The sequence below is a fragment of the Macrobrachium rosenbergii genome, chromosome 24 (genome assembly GCF_040412425.1).
Source record: "Macrobrachium rosenbergii isolate ZJJX-2024 chromosome 24, ASM4041242v1, whole genome shotgun sequence".
Taxonomy (NCBI): Eukaryota; Metazoa; Arthropoda; class Malacostraca; order Decapoda; family Palaemonidae; genus Macrobrachium; species Macrobrachium rosenbergii.
In genome coordinates this window covers 26,736,236-26,758,735 of record NC_089764.1, presented here as the reverse complement: position 1 = coordinate 26,758,735, position 22,500 = coordinate 26,736,236, and the positions used below count along the sequence as shown (strand labels likewise).

Sequence of the window (22,500 nt, the reverse complement as noted above, 5' to 3'; positions counted from 1 at the left end):
AGAGAAATTTGTTTTCAGTAATGGTTCTTAGCCAAAGAAATGACTACAAATTCATGGTTCTGGCCAAAGAATTCTGTGTAAAGTAATGGTTCTCAGACAAAGAATCTGTCTATGAATTCATGGTTCTGGCCAAAGGAATATGTCTATAGTAATGGTTCTTTGCCAAAAAAAAAAAAAAATCTGTCAACAAAGTCATGGTTCTGAGGCAAAGACATCTGACTTGTACTGTTTCTAAGCCAAAGAATCTGTCTGTAAATTCAAAGAATCTGTCTGTAAATTCATGGTTCTGGCCAAGGAAATCTGTCTATAATAGTTCTTATCAAAACAAATCTGTCTACAGAGTCAAGAATACTTACCCCGTGTTGGCGGTGGCAGAGACACGCCTTCCCATTCTTGACCAGAGCCACCTGAAAGAGACGATGATAAAACATTCATTATTCTCATTCTACCAGATTAGTTTCCAAAATTCTTTAGGTATCTCGTCTTATCATTTTTAATAATCACTCTAAAATGTTAAATAAAGATAATAAAATTATTACCACATAAGAAAACATGAGAGAGAGAGAGAGAGAGAGAGAGAGAGAGAGAGAGAGAGAGAGAGAGAGAGAGAGAGAGAGAGAGGCGATAATGACCGTGCAAAGCTTCAAACCTATAAATCTCGGAAAAGTGACACTGATAACTGAAAAATTTAAAAGCGTGTCATGATGAACTACCGACTATGACGATGATATGCTCTCTCTCTCTCTCTCTCTCTCTCTCTCTCTCTCTCTCCTCTCTCTTTCTCATATCGGCAGTGGAGGAAAAAAAAAAAAACTAGATTGCAAATGCATTTTATCTCCCTCATCTTTTGCTTACTGTGTTGAAACAGTTGATGAGGGCTGGATCGAAGTAAAATTACAACGGCGATTATTTATGGAATGGTACAAAATGCTTAAAGACTCATTTATCGGAAGTATTCGGAGGACAGAGGAATTGTTGTCATTCATGAATGGAAAATGATACCTGAGAAAGAAAATAAAGATGGAGAAAACAAACAATCGAAGTTATAGTTATAAAACTCATTTTGATCATAAACGTAAGAGACTTACACAAAACTGTTTGCACACGAAATATCTTCTACATTTTATGCTACGTCGTTCTTCCTTGCTTTAGGCTGCCAAATTAACGAACATTAATTCTCTATACATAACGAATATTTGAACGAAATAAACAAAATGCGATATCGAACTGGACTGCAAAAATCAGTGAAATTTTTCACAAGAGGAGAGCGCGAGTTACGTCAGTACCCTATGTCAGTAGATATTGATTGAACTGAAAGCAGAATTTAGGCCAAAAGGCAAGCACTGGGACCTATGAGGTCATTCAGCGCTGAAAGGGAAATTGACAGTAAGAAGGTCTGAAAGGTTTAACAAGGGGGAAAACCTCGCAGTTGCATTATTAATCAATTGTTAGGAGAGGGTGGATAGTAAGATGGGTGAAAGAGAATACGAGAGGAGGTACAGTAAAAGGAACGAAAGAGGTTGCAGCTAGAGGCCGGAGGCACGCTGCAAAGAACCTTAAGTAATACCTACAGTGCACCACAAGCTTCCAAAACATCACGGACTCGCTTTTCTAGCTTCCAAAAGCCATTAACCAATCTTGATAGCTTGCAAGGGCATGAAGTGATTCATTTTACAAAAAAAGAGACAGAATCACTCATCGACAGACAAACGGAGAGACTTGTCATTACTAAAATGAACATCGCAAGGTATCATGAGTGAGCAGTGTGTACAAAATTATAAAAATTCGGATTTCACCCCTTTGGTGTGTGTTCATGACAACCTAATTTTCTGCATGTGCAAGAAAATACCACAACAAAAGAAATGAAATGAGATTTTCGAAAACAAAAAGCTGATATAATTACGCGGGAATTTAAGAAATAGTAGATAAACGGAAGAGACGTCCAGTTCGTCTCTGATTTAGAAGACAAATAAAAAGACCGAGAGGCAAAGTTGACCTCACCAGTGACCTACAATATGTCAACGAACATAATTGACCGACTCGATAAAGTCAAAAGCGCAGCATTAGTCAAATTAAACCCCGCACTCTCTATTTGGCTAGAGGACCGGCCTCCGCCCCCCCCCACCAAAATAAAAACCACACACACACACCAGCAGCAGAATCGTCATAATAAACAAGCTAATTTAATCCTCTTAAGACTTGACGTCTCGTTACATCGCATCTCTCATGACCGGATCACGATCACGGCGCACTGTGATGCAGTGTGATGATGCATCATCATAATGCAGTGTGATGATGCATTATGATGATGCATTCACCAGCCCGTGAATCATAGAGCCTCTACTCCACTCAACTCCACTCCGTCTTTGGCGCCGTGTCGTACGTGTATACTACAGGTCCAGAATTACGTCGTGGAGTTTGAGAGAGAGAGAGAGAGAGAGAGAGAGAGAGAGAGAGAGAGAGAGAGAGAGAGAGAGAGAGAGGTGAAAAATTACACAGTGATACGAAGCAGAATACATTAAGATAGTGAGAAATAGTGACAGTTGCCTTACAGAGAGAGAGAGAGAGAGAGAGAGAGAGAGAGAGAACATAGTGATATGATGCAAAATATAGCAAGATATTGATAAAATAGTGACATTAATTACAGAGAGAGAGAGAGAGAGAGAGAGAGAGAGAGAGAGAGAGAGAGAGAGAGAGAAAACATAGTGATATGAAGCAAAATATAGTAAGGTATTGAGAAAATGATGACAGTTACTTAGAGAGAGAGAGAGAGAGAGAGAGAGAGAGAGAGAGAGAGAGAGAGAGAGAGAGAGAGAGAGAGAGAGAGAGAGAGAGAGAAGTTGGCTTAGATTTATGCTGAGCTATGGAGAAGGATTGCATGGCCTTATTTTCTTGGTTCTTTGCCTAACAATAATTTCCTTTTCAACTTCTTTTTTATTCTTTTTTATCTTATTTCTTCTCTCTTTGAGCTTCCCTGTTCTCCACATGTATTCCTTATTTAATCTTTTTTTCTGTCTGGGAAGACTTACGAGCACTTATTCACTGCGAGACTTTTATTTGCATGTCCACGCATGTAACAGTTGTTTTTTAACTTTTCCTCCAAAATTCTGCAATAAAATTAGTTCATGTACACAGTGCTTCAAAAACACGGAGTTGAGAGTTAAATTTTTACAGGTAAACTTTCTTTCACACACACACACACACACACACACATATGGCATATATATATATATATATATATATATATATATATATATATATATATATATATATATATATATATAATATATTGATAATGTATGTGTGTGTATCTTAGTTTGTAGATTTCATATATTTATTATCTTTTCATTATTCACCATACCAGCAGCTTAAGAGAGATTATTTTAGCTGCTGGTATGGTGAATAGTGAATAGATAATACATATATATGAAATCTACTATATACAGATTAATAAAAATCATACGCCCTCCAGTACCTCGATGGCAGCTGCCTAAAAACTACGGAAATATGAAGCCCATAAATAACAAAAAATCTTTGGAAGGGAGCTAGAAAGGCAAAAACAATCTCTGAAAGTTAAGGGAATAGCTCAGTTGTTCTTAACATTTTTCAATGTCTGCGACCCCTTTCAAATCAGCAGTCAGCTCTCGCATCCCCTGAATTGCTGAAATAAAAAAAATTAATAATAATAATAATTATTATTATTACTATTAATATTTTTATTATTATTTGTTTGATTTTATTTGGTTTTGTTTGGTTCTTAACCTTTTTCAATGTCTGCACCCTTTTCAAATCAGCAGTCAGCTCTCGCATCCCCTGAATTGCTGAAATAAAAATAATAATAATATAATAATAATAATTATTAGTATTAATATTTTTATTATTTATTATATTTTTTATTTTAATTTTTTTGTAGAAAAACATAACATGTACATATAAAATATATTTTGCTTTAATTACTCATAGGCATCCTCGCACCCCTTAGGAACCAGCTTATCGCACCCCCAAACAGAAATAACAGCAGCGAAAACGTCCCACGAAAACTTTACGACATTCGAGTTTCCTCTTCCCGCCTGCGCTTGCGACTTACAAAAAGCTACGCAATCGCCCCAAAGAAGAGACAAACTCGTGTCGCAACAACATGACATCAAAGCGATCTCCAACAGAGAGCATTATTATTATCGTCCGCATTTCGCCAAACCAGAATTTGGTTGCGCGGTTTATGAAACTTGAAATTGGTTTAACTTTTAACCCGGGCCGCGAAGCACGTCAAAATTTCCTCGAGTTCTGTCTCCGCGAATAAAGCGGAGGGGGAAAACTCGAGGACCCGAAGTTTGAAAGAACGAGGGCGTTTCGGGAAATTGGTCTGATGTTTTATGAAATTCGGTAAATTGGTTTTATTTTTCAAGCAGAAACGAAACGTATCGAGAACGGAGATTGGGCGAGTTATTGAGCTGAACTGAATATAGAATTTAAGCCAAAGGCCAGGCACTGGGACCTAGGAGGTCAATCAGCGCTGAAACGGAAATTGACTGTAAAAGGTCTGAAAGGTGTAACAGGAGGAAAACCTCAAAGCAGTTGCACTATGAATCACTTGTCAGGAGAGGGTGGAAAGTAAGTTGGAAGAAAGAGAATATGAACGGAGGTACAGTAAAAGGAACGAAAGGGGTTGCAGCTAGGGACCGAAGGCACGCTGCAAAGAACCTTAAGTAATGCCTACAGTGCACCGCATGAGGTGCATTGATGGCACTAACCTCCCCTACGGAGAGGGGTGAGTTACTGAAATTTTAGCTCGTATAAACGATGACTCTCGGACCATAACTGGGTCATGCCTTGGGAAAGAAAGAGGAAATAGGTCACAGCACCAACGAAAAGTAACAAGGAAAACATAAGCCCGATTGTCGAAAGAAAAGCAGATTATTCAAACACCCGAGAACAGATATTCACTCTGCCACATTTTATATTCTTGAAAACCAAACAGTTCTCTCTCGTTAAGCGTCATGCAACCCTAACGTTTTGTTATTGGTACATGACGAATTGTTTATGCACTTCCTTTTTCAACATATTCCTCAGAACTAAAGCTATCACATATCCCATTACAAAAGTAACAGTGAAAGGGAAAAGAGAAATAGACTGAACAATGTCTTCCCTTCTAGTTCGTAATTGACTTTGTTCCAAGGCAAGCAAATCGGACTGTTCCCAATTTACTTCGAAAGGGACGATATTTTCAAATGAAAGACCACGAAGCCACTGAATATGTCAGTTAAATATTTTTTTTTTCTCCGGCTACAGAAACCTTTCAATTTACAAATGGAAGTGTTTCGGAAGCTGCAATACGATGAAGAATTGGAAAACGAATGTAAGTTCAATAAACAAAATATAATGTTGTGCAAAGGGAAGATAACAATGGGACAAATATACCCGCAATAAAAATAGTGGAAACTGCATCAAAAGAAATACGTGATAACGATGGAAAAATAAGAGAAAAATAGACGGACGGAATAAAATGTTCAGGAAGAATACAGTACGTCACAAAAGAGGCATATGACAACAAACGCCAATAACAAATAAGTAAAAATTGAGCCGAAGTTTCTTCGTCGGCACAATCGAGTTTTCTGTACATCGTATATTCAAGGCCACCGCAAACAGATCTGTTTTTCGGCGGTCTCTGTATAATGCTGTATGAACCGTGGCCCATGAAACTTTAACCACGGCCCGATGGTGGCCTGTCGTACATCGTTGCCAGATGCACGATTATGGCTAACTTTAACCTTAAATAACATAAAAGCTACTGAGGCTAGAGGGCTGCAATTTTGTATGTTTGATGATTGAAGGGCGGATGAACAACATACCAATTTGCAGCCCTCTAGCCTCAGTAGTTTTTAAGATTTGAGGGTGGACAGAAAAAGTACGGACGGACAGACAAAGCCGGCACAATATATATTTTTTTTACAGAAAACTAAAAAAACAAAAACAATGAAAGACACAACACAATAAAATGCAAAGAGAAACGAATAAAACATTAACCATATAATACAAACGTGATATATAACAAATAACAAGGACCCTTATCACAAAAACATAACTATAAACGGGAATATCGTCAAAAACGAACACACTAACAAAAAACAAGACGCACACCAAATCCAAGCAAAATTCCGCTAATCCTATCTGATCATCCGACGGAGGGGGGCGGCGGGGGCGGGGGGGGGGTCGCGGATTAACGAACAGGCGTTGATGGACCAAGTTATCGAGACACTGACATGAAATACGGATTACCGGGATTAACGCGACGGCGATTTTAGAAACGGGAAGGAGCTTACTGGATATTAACGGATATTAACGGCATCGTTAAACAGGAGTCAAAATCCTTCGTCGAAAAGGATGAATACTCCATATATATCTCAACGGGATAAAGAGATACGCTTCACTTATTGGTATAATCCTAAGGTGAGATACAGATGGGGGATTAGTCTGTTCGTTTACGTTTATATAATGAAAACCGTCCAAGGAGAGAGAGAGAGAGAGAGAGAATTAAGTTTGCTTAAATTAGAAAGAGAGCGTGATTACCTTTAAAATTATCCCTCTTACAGAAAATGAGATTGGCCCTGCCTAGCCCTATTGGTTCGCAGATCTCTCTGATCTCTCTCTCTCTCTCTCTCTCTCTCTCTCTCTCTCTCTCTGTCTCATTCAAGATTGCTATCTGATCCTTTAGCTGCAAAAGTTACTTTGTTTCTACAACCAGATGACGCAATCGTTTTAACATAAAAGTATGACCATCAAACACATAATTACAAGACACGGAATCCTTTCACCTTAATTGGTAACTGAATTTCACGGCCCCTCTCTCTCTCTCTCTCTCTCTCTCTCTCTCTCTCTCTCTCTCTCTCTCTCACACACACACACGGAGGAAAAAAAAATTACATCTGTACACGACAGAAAAAAAAAAAAAGTACACACTCGACAATCGTTTAATGGAAAAAAACTGAACCGGGCCAATGACGGTTGTAGCGGCAACTGAATTCTTATAATTAGAAGCTGGTGCCCAAAGAAATTGCAAAAATGTAAATGAGTTACTCGTCCATGGTTAATGACAGCAGCAATCCCCATCGTGATGTGAAATAAAAAAAATGACGGTATTAAAAAAAAAAAAAAGAAATTGTAATTTCACTAAAATAGAGAGACTGGTACAGTAAAATTAAACACACACACTTATAAAATGATTTATACCCGTATTTCATTTTCCATGTGGCCAAGTGTGATTATAATATGATACATATACAATACATACATATATATATATATATATATATATATATATATATATATATATATATATATATATATATATATATATATATATATATATATATATATATATAACCATCCTCTTGACATGGCAAGCTGAACCATTAAGAGAGAAAATAAAGCAATATTAAGATGCAGTTCCAAAAGAAAACTTTATGCTCCCTTCGTCCACGCCCCATAATAAAAAATATATATTAAAATGCATTAAACTTCTTCCTCTTGTTCTTTTTCTTCTTCTTCTTCTTCTGTTCTCCCTTTCTCTGCTGGTACTTCCTCCCTTTACCAGTTGACCATTATCCAAATCCTATCCTCCCCTTACTGGCCAACGTCTCCCGCCCCCACCCCCTCTGTCCTGGAACCACCCTTATCCCCACCACCCACTCCAAACACCAATGAGCTGGTTTGCTTTAGAAAGCAAATTCCAGGATTAACCTCGCAGCCAATGGCTTGCAACAAATTGAGAGACATTAGAGCATTCGTTTGTGTTTATTTCACAATGATAAGAGGGGGAAAAAACTACTTATAAGTTTTTTTTTTTTTTTTGTCTCTCGGATAATGGTGCATGTGTACTGATGCCTATGTGTATGCATGTGCTCACTACATGATGTGTCGTTTTGTATGTGTCGACTTGAAAGTTATATATTGGTTACCCTTTGCTTGAATTAATCATGTGTGAAGCATTAATAGTCGAAAAATTGTATTATATAACAGTTGTGCATTGGTGTAATACGCTTGAAGAAAAAAACAAGACATTTTGGGAGTATTTATTTTTTCTCGTTCAGTGAGCCTGAATTTTCACCCGGTGATTGATCCTTATGCAGGAACTGTTATGACTATAAGAAAGGCTAAATGATAATTGGGAAACCTGTGATCAATATAAACAAGTAAAAAATGCGCCGAAGTTTCTTCAGAGCAATCGAGTTTTCTGAACATCGTATGATCAAGGCCACCAGAAATAGATTTATCTTTCGGTGGTCTCTGTATAATGCTGTATGAGCCGTGGCCCATGAAACTTTAACCACTGCCCGGTGGTGGCCTGGCTTATATCGTTGCCAGGTGCACGCTTATGGCTAAATTTAACCTTAAATAAAATAAAAACTATTAACGTTAGAGGGCTGCAACTTGGTATGTTTGATGACTGGAGGGTGTATGATCAACATACCAATTTGCAGCCCTTTAGCCTCAGTAATTTTTAAGATCTGAGGGCGGACAGAAAAAGTGGGGACGGACAGACAAAAAGTTAATTATACAAGCCGGCACAATAGTTTTCTTTTCAGAAAACGAAAAACTGATCATATAGGGAACGGGTAATTTAAACCTTCCATAAATTTATAAATTTCATATTCACAATTTGTTGTGCCCACGCTGTAACTTTTAATTACAGAATCCTTCCATTATATGCTTTTTTGGGGTTACCCAGGAACCGACACTCTTGTTCATTAAAATAGTTCCGTACAAGAGATGAGGTTGCAAGTCCATCACCCCTGCAACCTTCTTCGCTATGCCCAAGAAAACTGTGAAGAGCTGTAAATAGTGAGCCAAAATATTGTTGTTTTAGTGAGGTACACATCAAAAGATACATTCCTCATTTATTAAAAGTTATCATTACTAAATGTGCTTCCAGTCTGTACATAAAATGCATAAACAGAATATTTTGTTGTTCTCAGTAACGTAACACTGAATAATAAAGGAAACATTTAAAAGTCTGTTTGGCAATCAGGTAGTTATAAGAATAAAAGTGTCACAAAATAGACCAAATATTAAAAATATACTTCAACAAAGAACCGAAAACACAAAACTAGGAAAAACAACTAATCCAGATAGACCTAAAAGCAAAATATAAACCGGAAATAATAAAAGCTGACTCTGAGTCAAATCTTCCAACAAAAGTCCGTAATCCTCGCCACAAAACAAAGCAATTTTGAAAATGCACTTTGTCCAGAGAACCCGCTTCTTGAGAGAGAGAGAGAGAGAGAGAGAGAGAGAGAGAGAGAGAGAGAGAGAGAGAGAGAGAGAGAGAGAGAGAGGCTTAAATCTCCAGAAGGATAGGTCAGTCCCTCCCGCCACTCAGCATCACTTAAGGTGATTGGGAGCAAAATGAAGAAGACTGGCTGAAGCCGGCATCTTCAGCTTTGGGAGCTGGTCGAAACGTCACGGAAAGCAGAAGGAAAAGTGGGAAAGACTGACTGATTGCTTGCTTGCTTGCTTGGTATTTCTCCCCTTTAGTCTGAATTATTACTTACTTCCTACTGTCTTTCTCTTTCGCGGCTAATCATTACAGAATTTACAATCGTTAGCACTGGTAGATGAAAATTATACTCATGTTTACTAATAATTACTCCTAAAAGATTCTCTCTCTCTCTCTCTCTCTCTCTCTACGTTAGCACTGGTAGATGAAAAGAATATTCTTAATTACTAATGATCTCTCCTAAAAGATATACTATCCTCTCTCTCTCTCTCTCTCTCTCTCTCTCTCTCTCTCTCTCTCTCTCTCTCTCTCTCTCTCTCAGTATGGACATGAAAGCCAATTGCGCCTTCAGAATACTAACTGAACTCATGATTTTCGTCTCTGTGGCTGTATAGAGTCAATCCCTCTCACACCTTACTACCCTTACGGGGCGCCACGAAGCAAGGGCCCATCCTGGCATAAGGCCAGCCTTAATCTAATAAAAGAAGTTTACATTTAAATTCCTGTAAACAAGGATGCTGTAGGCTTCCAATATTAAAACATAGGTATTGAAAAAGAAACTCTAACTCTAAGATTTTCAGAGAGTATCTTGGGATGGGGTTGCTGGCCCCATGCCCTGCTCCAACATGCATGCAACACCTGTATACCTGGTAAAAATTCATTGCTTGAGAATCGAACTCCATCCCCTCAGATGGTGATGAGAGTATCATGACCACTAGAAGACGCGGAGGTTTCCAATTAAGGTCCAGTGCAATAAATATCCCAAAACTATGAATGCAAATTAATTCATAACTGCTGTAAAGACCCGGCGCAAGGGAGACCCGAGGAGAAGACGTAATATACAATAGCAATTAAACCATCCAGGGAAAGTAATTGAAATTGCCAAACTCATTCAGTCATGACCACTTAGAAATATATATATGACGGTAATTGCTTTTGTGGGAGGCATTATTAAAATGGTTATAAAAAAAGGTTGAGTAAAGCTTTGACTTCTCTTGAATGATCGTAGCAGAATCATACGAAACATTAACTTTACTCTGAAAAATATCCACATCAGATACGTAGAGGAAAATATACAACGACTTGACTCTGAAAAAGATCGTCATCAGATACGTAGAGGAAAATATACAACGACTTTACTCCGAAAAAGATCCACATCAGATACATAGGGAAAAATATACAACGTCTTTACTATGAAAAAGATCCACATCAGATACATAGATGAAAATATACAACGTCTTTACTACGAAAAAGTTCCACATCAGCTACATTGAGGAAAATATACGACTGACTGAGAAAAATCCATATAAAATAAACAATAACAACATATGAATATAAAGAAAAATGTCAGAATCAAATGGGATACAATGAAAATTAAGAAGAAATTTCCTCAACATTCTCTTCTGTTTCTACCTCCGCTTTCACATGAATGCAATTAGATTAAGTAGCGCTAAGCTGATGCTGAATATTAATGTCTTCGTTTCCAGTCTCATGAACGAATGTATTCTGATATTTGGAAAATTACCTTCCAAATTACTTCCAGGTCCTAATCCAAGTGAATATTCTTCCTGTTGGATGTTTCCTATTTTTAGCAATTTTCAAATCTTCTTGAAATTTCTGATCTTGTTAGAACGCAAATATTTATTTTGTTCCCTCAGATGACAATTTCTCTCTCCTCTTAAATTAAACAATAACGTGTTACTTTTTCTCTTTTTTTTTTGAGGCTCGTCAACCTTTTGTAAAGCGGGAGTCTTTGGTGATAGGAAGGTTTAAAAAAACCAGTTCAATAGAAGCTTCGTGCATGGCTCGTAACATTCCGGTTCTGTATTCTTTAATCCTGTTTACTTCTACATCTAATTTATCTTTGGTTTCATACATACATACATACATACATACATACATACACTGAACACACACACACACACATATATTATATATATATATATATATATATATATATATATACTGTATATATATATAATGTATATGCATACATACACAAACACACACACACACACACACACACATATATATATATATATATATATATATATATATATATATATATATATATATATATGTATGTATTTATTCAGAAATCTTAATAATTTTCAATTCACTTATGACTGAGTTATCACGGATGAAATTTGTTTCTAACAGGAATATTTTTCTTGGCTATTGCAGATAAAATATTAGGTGAATAAAACTTATTAGCCAAAACATCATGACATGAGGGCTTTAACAGAAAAAATAAATTTGTGAGAAACAATAAGAGAGTTTAGGAGGTAACCGGTGACAGTCTTACAGCTTATGGTAAATTTCCGTCAAGTTCATTTTTTCAACTTGATAAACTTGCTTCTCGATGAAGGAAAGGTTACAGAAGTCAAGAAAAGCAGAAGCAGGAAAAGAATTCCAATGCCTACCAGTGAAAGGAAAGAATCGCCAGAGGTTCCCGATTTCTAGAGTGAGGCATTGTAAGGTGTTACAAGACCACCATCGAAGGGGAGGTATTTTCCCTCTGAGCTTGGCTGAACACTTTATAACGGCTATAAAGCCAAACTAAGAACCGGTGTAAAATTAGGCAAAATAAATCCCTAACTGAAAAAGAAACTTTCATGGCTTTATAAAAACATTAGAGATCAACGTACATTACCATTCTTTTTTATCATAAGCTTTAAGCAATCGTAATATTTAACCATCCTGACCCCGCCATTTCATACCACCCAGCCACTCCCCAACCCCTTAACCCACCTCCTAAAAAAAAAAAAAAAAAAAAATCTAAAAGCACTTGCCCAAAGTACACATGCATACCGCTTTCAAGTGCATTCACGTACACCTTCCAACGAGGATTCAATCCTTGAGGTATTCACTGGAGTGTATGCGCTTGCGCGCTAAGATCTGTCCGTTCAAGGGCTTCCTCTCTATCTCGAGGAGCAGAGAGACTCGTCAGATAAAGAAGCGTGGCTCGAGGAATGTTCTTCGGGAGGGCGAAGCCCTGCACAATGGCTCGGTTCCGCCTCTCTCATTAACCTTCTTTACAAATGGCGGCTTCATTCCACAAAAACCCATCTTCAAAAACACGAACACGGAAGGGTTGGCTTTGATGCCACACAAGGTCTGTTGATAGATGGATACTAACAACTTTGGTTCGGGTTAAAAAGATTTTTTTTCCTTAAATTTAGGATTTCATTCATTCCTCCAATTGTTTTTTTTTTTTTTTTTTTTTTACAAAATTATGAATGGTGATCGGGAAATGAATTTAATGTTTTAGGTAGGTTCCTGTAGGTGGGGAGACAATATCAAAGCAACAACGTTAAAAATGATAAGGGAAGTATATACCATTCTCCAGAGAGAGAGAGAGAGAGAGAGAGAGAGAGAGAGAGAGAGAGAGAGAGAGAGAGAGTATCCAGCAAGGAAAGATAAACATAAAAAACAAGATATTCCAAAGCTACACGGCGGTATCAACTAGACAGAAAAGTGAATACTCGACTGACGATAGATGCAAAGAGAAATACCTTCCTGAGAGAGAGAGAGAGAGAGAGAGAGAGAGAGAGAGAGAGAGAGAGAGAGAGAGAGAGAGAGAGAGAGAGAGAGAGACCTTAACTGAGCCAAAAATGGCTTCGGTCCGCAAAATAAAAACGTCCTTAAAGAATAAACAAAGCGGAATCATCCCTCCCCAGCAAGATCTAGGGTCCCTCTGGGAAACGTCTTAAGAAAAATATCTCGCATAATGCTTGCTGCCCTTGCAATTGCTTTGGCAACTTCCAAAAATAAGAAAAAAGGAGAAAGCAGCGACTGTTTGCTTGCAGCTGGTCTCTCTCTCGGTTTGACAATGGTGTTCTCCAAGCGGGAATGCAAACAATTATACTGTTTGCCTACGAGAGGAGGAGGAGGAGGATTTTGAGATAATGATGGGCAAACAAGCAGTTATTTTCTTTGCAGTGACACATTTGCAAATGGAAAAAAGAGTGGAATAAGTACATACATAAACGCACACACACATATGTGTATATACATATATATAATATACATACGTATACATACATACATACATGCATATATATATATATAATATATATATATATATATATATATATATATATATATATATATATATATATATATATATATATATATATATATATATATATATATATATATATATATATATATATATATACTGTATATATATATCCAATTCACTATACCCTGGGAATAACTTGCACCCAAGGGGAATTATAACTGATAAGGGCTTCGTTATGTTATTGTTCTATTATTATGATGCTGGTGATCTTCTGATACTCTTCATCTTATGATTCCAGAATTCCAAGGAATGCGTTTTGAAGCAAACACTGAGCCAATAATATCTTTGGTTGAAAACGGAAGTTTTAATCATGGCTGTCAGTGATAAAAATGATCAATATCTAAAATCTGTCTTTTTAAAATATGTAAAAGGAAAAAGACAATTCAGTACTTCCAGAAACAACAGGTGTAAAAGTCACTTATTACTCTAAAAGTAAAAGAAGAATAAAATGATTATTTCTAAACAGGTTCATTCACTGATATGAACTAACCTCGTTTTTAAAACAGTAGACAAGTTCACAAATACCGATTTTTTGAACTTTTCAAGGCAACAACCCTTAATCACCAAGCAACTGAAGTCAGGAAAACCAAAATGGAGTAAACGAAAGAAAAGCAAAGAGGATCAGAAACTGCCCCGAAGAAAAAAAAAAAAAAAAAAAAAAAAAAAAAAGAGAAGGGGAGTCTAATGGACGAAGGGAACCAAAGTGACTAACTTTTACTTCTGGGTCCATTTCCTTGTTGCTGCAGGTGGCACTAATCTCGGGGTATACGCATTCCTTCCAACATGGTGCGTGCGTCACAAACAAACAGGCACTCGGGCTTGTATACGAGGATAGCTACAGAGGTATGGATAAAAACCACACGTATGTATATACATATACATAAATACGTAATTATATATATATATATATATATATATATATATATATATATATATATATATATATATATATATACGCATTCCTCCAAGCACGATACGTGGATCACAAACAATTAGCCACTTAAGCATAAGTACCAGAACACCTACAAAGGCATGATTAAAAATTACACGTATGTATGTATGTATATATGTATATATATATATATATATATATATATATATATATATATATATATATATATATATATATATATATATATATATATTAGATAGACAGACACATAGATTGAGAGATGACGAACAACATTATAGACGATGGCCTTCGCGTACATTTCCCAGATGAAATTCATTCAAGTACCATTTATTAAGGCATTTGAAAACAACAATAATAACAATAATCAAAAGCAAACAAGTACGTCACGGCAAAATCAAACGCGTCAAACAATTAAAGCATTTGTACAGACAAAAAAAAAAAAAAAAAAAAAAAAACCGAGTCTATTCTATAACAGGCTTGCGGCCTCGTTCGCGCAAAACAACTGCGCATCAAATCGAATTCACCAAGCTGGTAACATTAATGAGATTTGAGACTGGGTATTAAACCGGAGATTACCGCGAGTTAGGTACAAGGTTCCATCCGCGTAATTACTGGTGACAATGGATGATGCAGTCGGGTACAGTCCTGTTCGACTGATACGAGAGTCGTATTAAAGTAGTTTCTGGATCGGCGTTATTGAATTCTGATTTAAGATCGTTACTGCTGTTTAAATGTTACGATTTAAATTTAGTGGAATATGTTTGTAATAATATAATTCCCATATGTGACAAGTAAATATGATGAAACGAACGGTGGGAGTCCATAAATCCATGAACAATTGCACAGCAGTTTGATTTGATCAAATTTCGAAAGGAAAGAGAATTATCCTTCTCAGGAATGGCGGAGATGAGGGTTTTGATCAAATTTCGAAAGGAAGGGAATTCTCCTCATCAGGAATGGCGAATATAACAGATTTTACTTCAAAAGAGAGAGTACTGCCTCAGTATCAGGCAGAGAAAAAGAAAAATATGAAAGTATGTGAAAATAAATAATACAAAAATTAAATAAAATTGACAGAAACCTTAAACGAAAATGTTTACACATTTTGTCACCGATTCATACATGAAAGAACAGGAGACAAGTACAGCCAAATAATAAAACCTAAGAGTAAAACGAATTAAATTGAAAACATTTATATATGGCAAATAAAAAAAAATACTCAAGTGAAAAGACACAAACGTGATAATATACATACTGTACGTAAGAAAAAAACAAAATACAAAAATCACTCCCTTTAGTAGAATTTAAAAAAAAAAAAAAGGTCAGTGAGGAACTTACCTGGAATGAGGTGTGAGGTAAAGAAGCCCACTACCACCAGCAACGGAGGCAACATACTGAGGCGTCTTCCGAACGCTCCCTTCAGAGGCCTGCGGAGGAAGAAGAGGAACAGCCGTGAATTAAAAGGACAAGACGGGAAGAACAGCGCGAACGGGAGATGGGAAGAAAATATGGGAATAGAGTGGAAATAGAAAAAAATGATCTAGACTAAATGAGCTATAAAACACTTTAGTGATAGAAAGAAAGGTTGAGGGAAATGGATGATAAATTGCAAGAAAAGGTTTTAAGCGATAATAATACATATATATATATATATATATATATATATATATATATATATATATATATATATATATATATATATATATATATATATATATATATATATAGTATATATATATTTATATATATATACACAGAAGGGAGTATATATATATATATATATATATATATATATATGTATAACAATCTTATATCATTCTTGGAGAAGTAAAAATTATTGCTAGAAAATTTTATCGTAAATGAGCCACTAACAATAGAGTATGTGTTATTTTTAAACGTAGTACATCATCCATCCTGTAATGGAATTGGAGTCATGGTCCTCTCGCTGGCGAGGCTAATGCCATAACCAGTAGAGCTTGCTTACACAAACACACACACACACACACACACACATATATATATATATATATATATATATATATATATATATATATATATATATATATATATATATATAATGTGTGTGCCTGTTTTGACCTTAAATACATGACTATACCTGAATACATATCTTGCATCTACTTACACATATATGGACATTCTATGAGTGGAAAAGAGTCACATATTCATAACAATCTGCAGGGTTCACGACACTACAATTTAATGTTCCAAAATTATCTAAAGGGATAAGTAATGAAATCTTCACCTTATAACTTCTCGTCTGAAAGCTCCCAATCAACAACAGTTATGCCATTCTTCTAGGAAGAAAATATTAGATCCACATATCATTTTCACAGGTATATTTAAGCCTCAGCTCCTTAAAATTGTATTTTCCCTAGAAATTATAAAAATCTGAAAAGCAATAATGATAATCATATAAGCAATTGAACCGCATTTTTTGCGACGCTAAATTCATTCTGGTGAAATACGATTTACAGTAAAACTTGATTACAACAGCGCTTGTTTAATTAGGAAATGTAATTAAAGAAAATAATTAGCCGCAGGTGCCTTCTTTATCCGTAAACCGGAACCATTAATGAAAATATATATCATTCCGCAAGAAAGTACACAACTGGTTGAATGTGTAAAAGACAGGTGAAATACGACGTTAAAATCACATAAGACATTTAAGAAGAGGAACATTCCCTATCGAAACGAATCTCATAAAACAGAAAAATATGTGAATTGCAAAAAGCCAGAGCGTATGTGCAAAACATAAATAAAGATTCCGAAATAGTAATCAACAATGGCAAGAAATGCGTTTGGAAGGAAGAGGAAAGCAAAGTTCTAGAGAAAGTACAGCAATCTCATTATTGCTAGCAATGGCGATATGCAGATCAAGCACAGGTAACAATAGCAAGCATCAAAGCATTATTCAAAATGGACGACATTGCAATGCAACGTGTCAAACAATACTACGCCTTGACAACACACGAAAAAAAAAGTCCCTGAAATTTCCATTCCATGGGAATGGTACCATGCCTTTAAAAACCGTCCAAGGCTGTGTACCTGCGACCCAGCAAACGACCCTTCTCAAAAATAGACAAACAGAGAGAGAGATGAGCAGATAAAAAGGAATTCCATTCTCGGTGGGGGAGGGACGCAAATGCATTTGAAGTAAGAGGGAATTTATTCGCACAGCCAATGGGACGCGGCATAAAAGGACAGCGATATTTAATTTGCAATCACGTGTGTGAACGCCTGGCATTCTCCTCCAAACAAGGTGCGCTACCGATGACTGTCATGGCGAGGACAGAAGTGGAGAATCGGGCATTCCAGAGTAGACGTTTGTTTCTGCAAAGTGAGATGCACACACATATGTATTTGTGCAAGTATTTATAAATACGTAAATTGAATATTCGTCCGTCAGTGTCAATCTTTATTTCGTGCGTAACATCAGCCCAAACGAGCAGTTAAATTCCTCAAGATTAATCATAAACGAATACCACGATGGTAAGAAAAATGTTAAAAACCTGATTTCCCCTTCTTTTACATATATGGAAGAGAAAAAAGATGATTTACATGGCAAGATGGAAATATACTAAGCATAAAACAATACCATAAATTAAAAACAGCTTCTTCCTTTTTTCTTTATATAAACGAATCGATCCCCTAGACACTACAAGTGGTAAGTAGCGTCTCTTAAAGTGACAGTGTCAGCAAAGTACATTCGCGAATTTTTGTGGGAAATCTCAGCGAGGGCAGACTGTGGTTTGTGATTGGTTGACACAGTCGGAATCACACGGTTATTTCTCGCTCTACTTCTTTTCTTCATGTATATAATTGCTACTGGTGTCATTGTAACCTTCAAAGGCAGTGTGTAGTTTCATTATTAATACCCATTTCAAACTTAATCATTCTTTTCTGGACTTTGTCCTCGAAAATTTTTGAAAGCAGGGCAGTGAAATTAACAAAACAATAAAATCAGAAAATTTTTGAAAAGAGGGCAGTGAAATTAACAAAACACTAAAATCAGAATATTTTTGGAAACAGGGCAGTGAAATTAACAAAACACTAAAATCAGAATATTTTTTTTTTGAAACAGGGCAGTGAAATTAACAAAACAATAAAATCAGAAAATTTTTGAAAAGAGGGCAGTGAAATTAACAAAACACTAAAATCAGAATATTTTTTGGAAACAGGGCAGTGAAATTAACAAAACACTAAAATCAGAATATTTTTTGGAAACAGGGCAGTGAAATTAACAAAACACTAAAATCAGAATATTTTTTGGAAACAGGGCAGTGAAATTAACAAAACAATAAAATCAGAAAATTTTTGAAAAGAGGGCAGTGAAATTAACAAAACACTAAAATCAGAATATTTTTTGGAAACAGGGCAGTGAAATTAACAAAACACTAAAATCAGAATATTTTTTGGAAACAGGGCAGTGAAATTAACAAAACACTAAAATCAAATATTTTTTGAAACAGGGCAGTGAAATTAACAAAACAATAAAATCAGAAAATTTTTTGAAAAGAGGGCAGTGAAATTAACAAAACACTAAAATCAGAATATTTTTTGGAAACAGGGCAGTGAAATTAACAAAACACTAAAATCAGAATATTTTTTTGGAAACAGGGCAGTGAAATTAACAAAACACTAAAATCAGAATAGAAAATTAACAAAACAATAAAATCTGAAAATTTTTGAAAACAGGGCAGTGAAATTAACAAAACACTAAAATCAGAATATTTTTTGGAAACAGGGCAGTGAAATTAACAAAACACTAAAAATCAGAATATTTTTTGGAAACAGGGCAGTGAAATTAACAAAACACTAAAATCAGAATATTTTTTGGAAACAGGGCAGTGAAATTAACAAAACAATAAAATCAGAAAATTTTTAAAGAGGGCAGTGAAATTAACAAAACACTAAAATCAGAATAGTTTTTGGAAACAGGGCAGTGAAATTAACAAAACACTAAAATCAGAATATTTTTTGGAAACAGGGCAGTGAAATTAACAAAACACTAAAATCAGAATATTTTTTTGGAAACAGGGCAGTGAAATTAACAAAACAATAAAATCAGAAAATTTTTCAAGACAATAAAATCAGAAAATTTCTGAAAACAGGGCAGTGAAATTAACAAAACAATAAAATCAGAAAATTTTTGAAAACAGGACAGTGAAATTAACAAAATAATAAAATCAGAAAATTTTTGAAAACAGGGCAGTTAAATTAACAAAACAAAAAAATCATAGAAGGGGAAACAATATGAAATAACATTCTACAGTCCAGTAAACCCTACAAAAAGAATAGCCTGTAAGCTTCTACATATATCTTTCAAACTGGTTCCCAGTGTATATTAACATGAAAATTCCAACTGCGGAACAGCTTGATTATCATGAGCAGGCTATTTAAAGGAACGAAATACCCATTTTGATATCTCAATGGGAATTTTGACCTCGAATGGTTTCTAAAAATTTCTAGGGCACCGCTTCCAAACTGGCAGCAAAACAGGGCCATGGAAGGAAAACGAAAGTTCCAGGGGCCACCTGCTTCACTACAGACATTTGCATTAACATATACATATATACACATATATATACAAACTTTTTTAACTTTCACGATATTCGCCAGATCTGTTGAAACGCTGGTTAAAATTACGTAGAGCAACCTCTTTTCTGTAGCAGCCATGGCAAAAAAAATATACAAAAGTCACCGGGAAGGATGAGTGCGTTCTTTTACCATACGAGGGGAAACTCTTCAGAAGAATATGTTCAAAAGAAGGCCTTAGGTGAGGGGAGTGTGTTTGTATAGGAAAGAAGATAGGAGGAGGGTGGGGGGGGGTGGAGTGTTATGAGGGGTGGGAGTGAGCCAGAGTAATGGGAGGGGAGTTTTTTTTTATTTACTACTTTTCCTCGCACTTAGATAAGAAAAAGCAAGAAAAACAAGGCAAATAAAAAAAAAATATTTTGGGCGATGCTCGCCGGTATCGTCATTTGTAGACAATCCCTAACACACATACATAGGCGAGAGAGAGAGAGAGAGAGAGAGAGAGAGAGAGAGAGAGAGAGAGAGAGAGAGAGAGAGAGAGAGAGAGAGGTTACATAAGCCGACTCAGAAAAATAGACCCCATCCTCTCAGAGATACTTATCTGTGTGTGAAGAAACGGGTCTGTGCCAAGCGGTTTCCAGTGAGGTCTCTGGAGAAATTCTCAGAAGTAAAAACAAGGAAAAAATGCTTCGAAGTTTCTTCAGCGCAATCGCGTTTTCTGTACAGCGGATGATCAACGCCACCGAAAATAGATTTATCTTTCGGTGGTCTCGGTATAATGCTGTATGAGCCGCGGCCCATGAATCTTTAACCACGGCCCGGTGGTGGCATGTCCTATATAGTTGCCAGATGCACGATTATGGCTAATTTTAACCGTAAATAAAATAAAACTGATGAGGCTAGAGGTCTGCAATTTGGTATTTTTGACAACTGGAGGGTGGATGATCAACATACCAATTTGCAGCCCTCTATCCTAAGTAGTTTTAAGATTTGTGGGCGGACAGAAAAATTGCGGACACAAAAAGTGCGGACGGACAGACAAATCCGGCACAATAGTTTTGTTTTACAGAAAATTAAAAACATTCTGCGTTGTATTCATGCTCTGTTTTATTCAACACGGATGATAATCTTACGTAAAACTGAGACCTGAGGTTCGCAAGAAACATTTTAGCAACCATAAATCGTGCAGTTTTGTTTTGGAGCTGCACAGGGGGATTACAGTGATTACAATTTCGCGCTGGATTGGAGAATGACGGAAAATTTGGTTCTTTGATCCCATCATTTCAGCCATAGGCCTACGTAAAAGACTCTCATTATTCCACACAGGCGAAGCTGGGATCATTTCGTCTTCAGTTTAGTGCCTGGTCTCATTAGGTTTAAGAATGCATAACCCAAAATTCATTCTGGCCCCAGTAGAGAATTTGAGCTCAATAAGCCAAATAAATTCTGGCCTTCCCAGGAGGCTGCATGGCACACTGTCGTGCATTTCCTTCGCATATTTCATTTGGCAATATTAGACTCGGATGAAGAAGGCATTTCAAAGACCTGAGGAAAGAAACTTAAAAATGAATCACGTGTGCAATTATATTTACTATTACCTCTCGAACAGTGACAACCTAAAGTCAAGCTATTAAGAATATGTTTGCAGCTTCCGGTAATCATGACCAGATCGTGGGTATCCAAAACCAGCCTCGGGAAACACAGGCACCTTTTTGATATTTAATGGGCGGGGTTCGTTTTCTATTCGTAACTAATATGGAATATTATAACAGAAATCTTTAAATTTCCTCATCATTTAGAGGGTTAATATCTTATTCTAATGCTTAATCTGAATGAGATATCATCGTCAATACTGAGATCAAGTGAGGTGGAGGGACAGAGGATGCATAAGGATGTTAAAATGCTAAGCTTATGGAACGGCTAATTAAAGTCCTGGGATTGATTGATTGATTGGCAGACTGACTTTAGGTAATAGACGTTCGAACGACCTTGGTCACTGTGGCTGTACCCAAGGGAGCGCTGAGGTCACAGGCAATTTAATGCAGTGCGTCGCACTTTATATTAAGAGGTCAATAAAATGGAGGCACCCTAACAAAAAGCAGATAGAGGAATTGCCAATGGGAAAGATAAAAGTGAAAATAATAAAACGCGAGAGCATTAAATGAGGGGAAGGGTTAGAAAATGAGGGCAGTCTATGCCACCACATGAATTAGAAGAGAAAAATATGAAAGAATAAACTTAATAAACGATCAGTGATGTTGTTTAAATATAAAATTAATACCTATCAGATTATGGGCAATTTTTATGGTACCTTTTAGACGTATTATAGTGTCTACAAAAGGCCTTTCTCTCTGGAGTACACCGTATTGGGAGAAGGTGCTTAAAGTTGGAAGAACTAAAATATGTAACTGGGGAGAGAGAGAGAGAGAGAGAGAGAGAGAGAGAGAGAGAGAG

The 22,500-nt window shown here is 36.2% G+C and overlaps 1 protein-coding gene across 1 annotated transcript in view; it reads right to left on the bottom strand.

The window, feature by feature from the left end:
- The window catches only part of LOC136851942 (Ig-like and fibronectin type-III domain-containing protein 2), a 485,632-nt gene that overhangs the window by 83,373 nt on the left and 379,759 nt on the right, over positions 1-22,500 (bottom strand). Inside the window, 2 exon segments of the mRNA XM_067126307.1 lie at positions 357-407; positions 15,829-15,917. Of these exon segments, the coding sequence (XP_066982408.1) occupies positions 357-407; positions 15,829-15,883 (106 nt within the window). The 5' untranslated portion in view covers positions 15,884-15,917.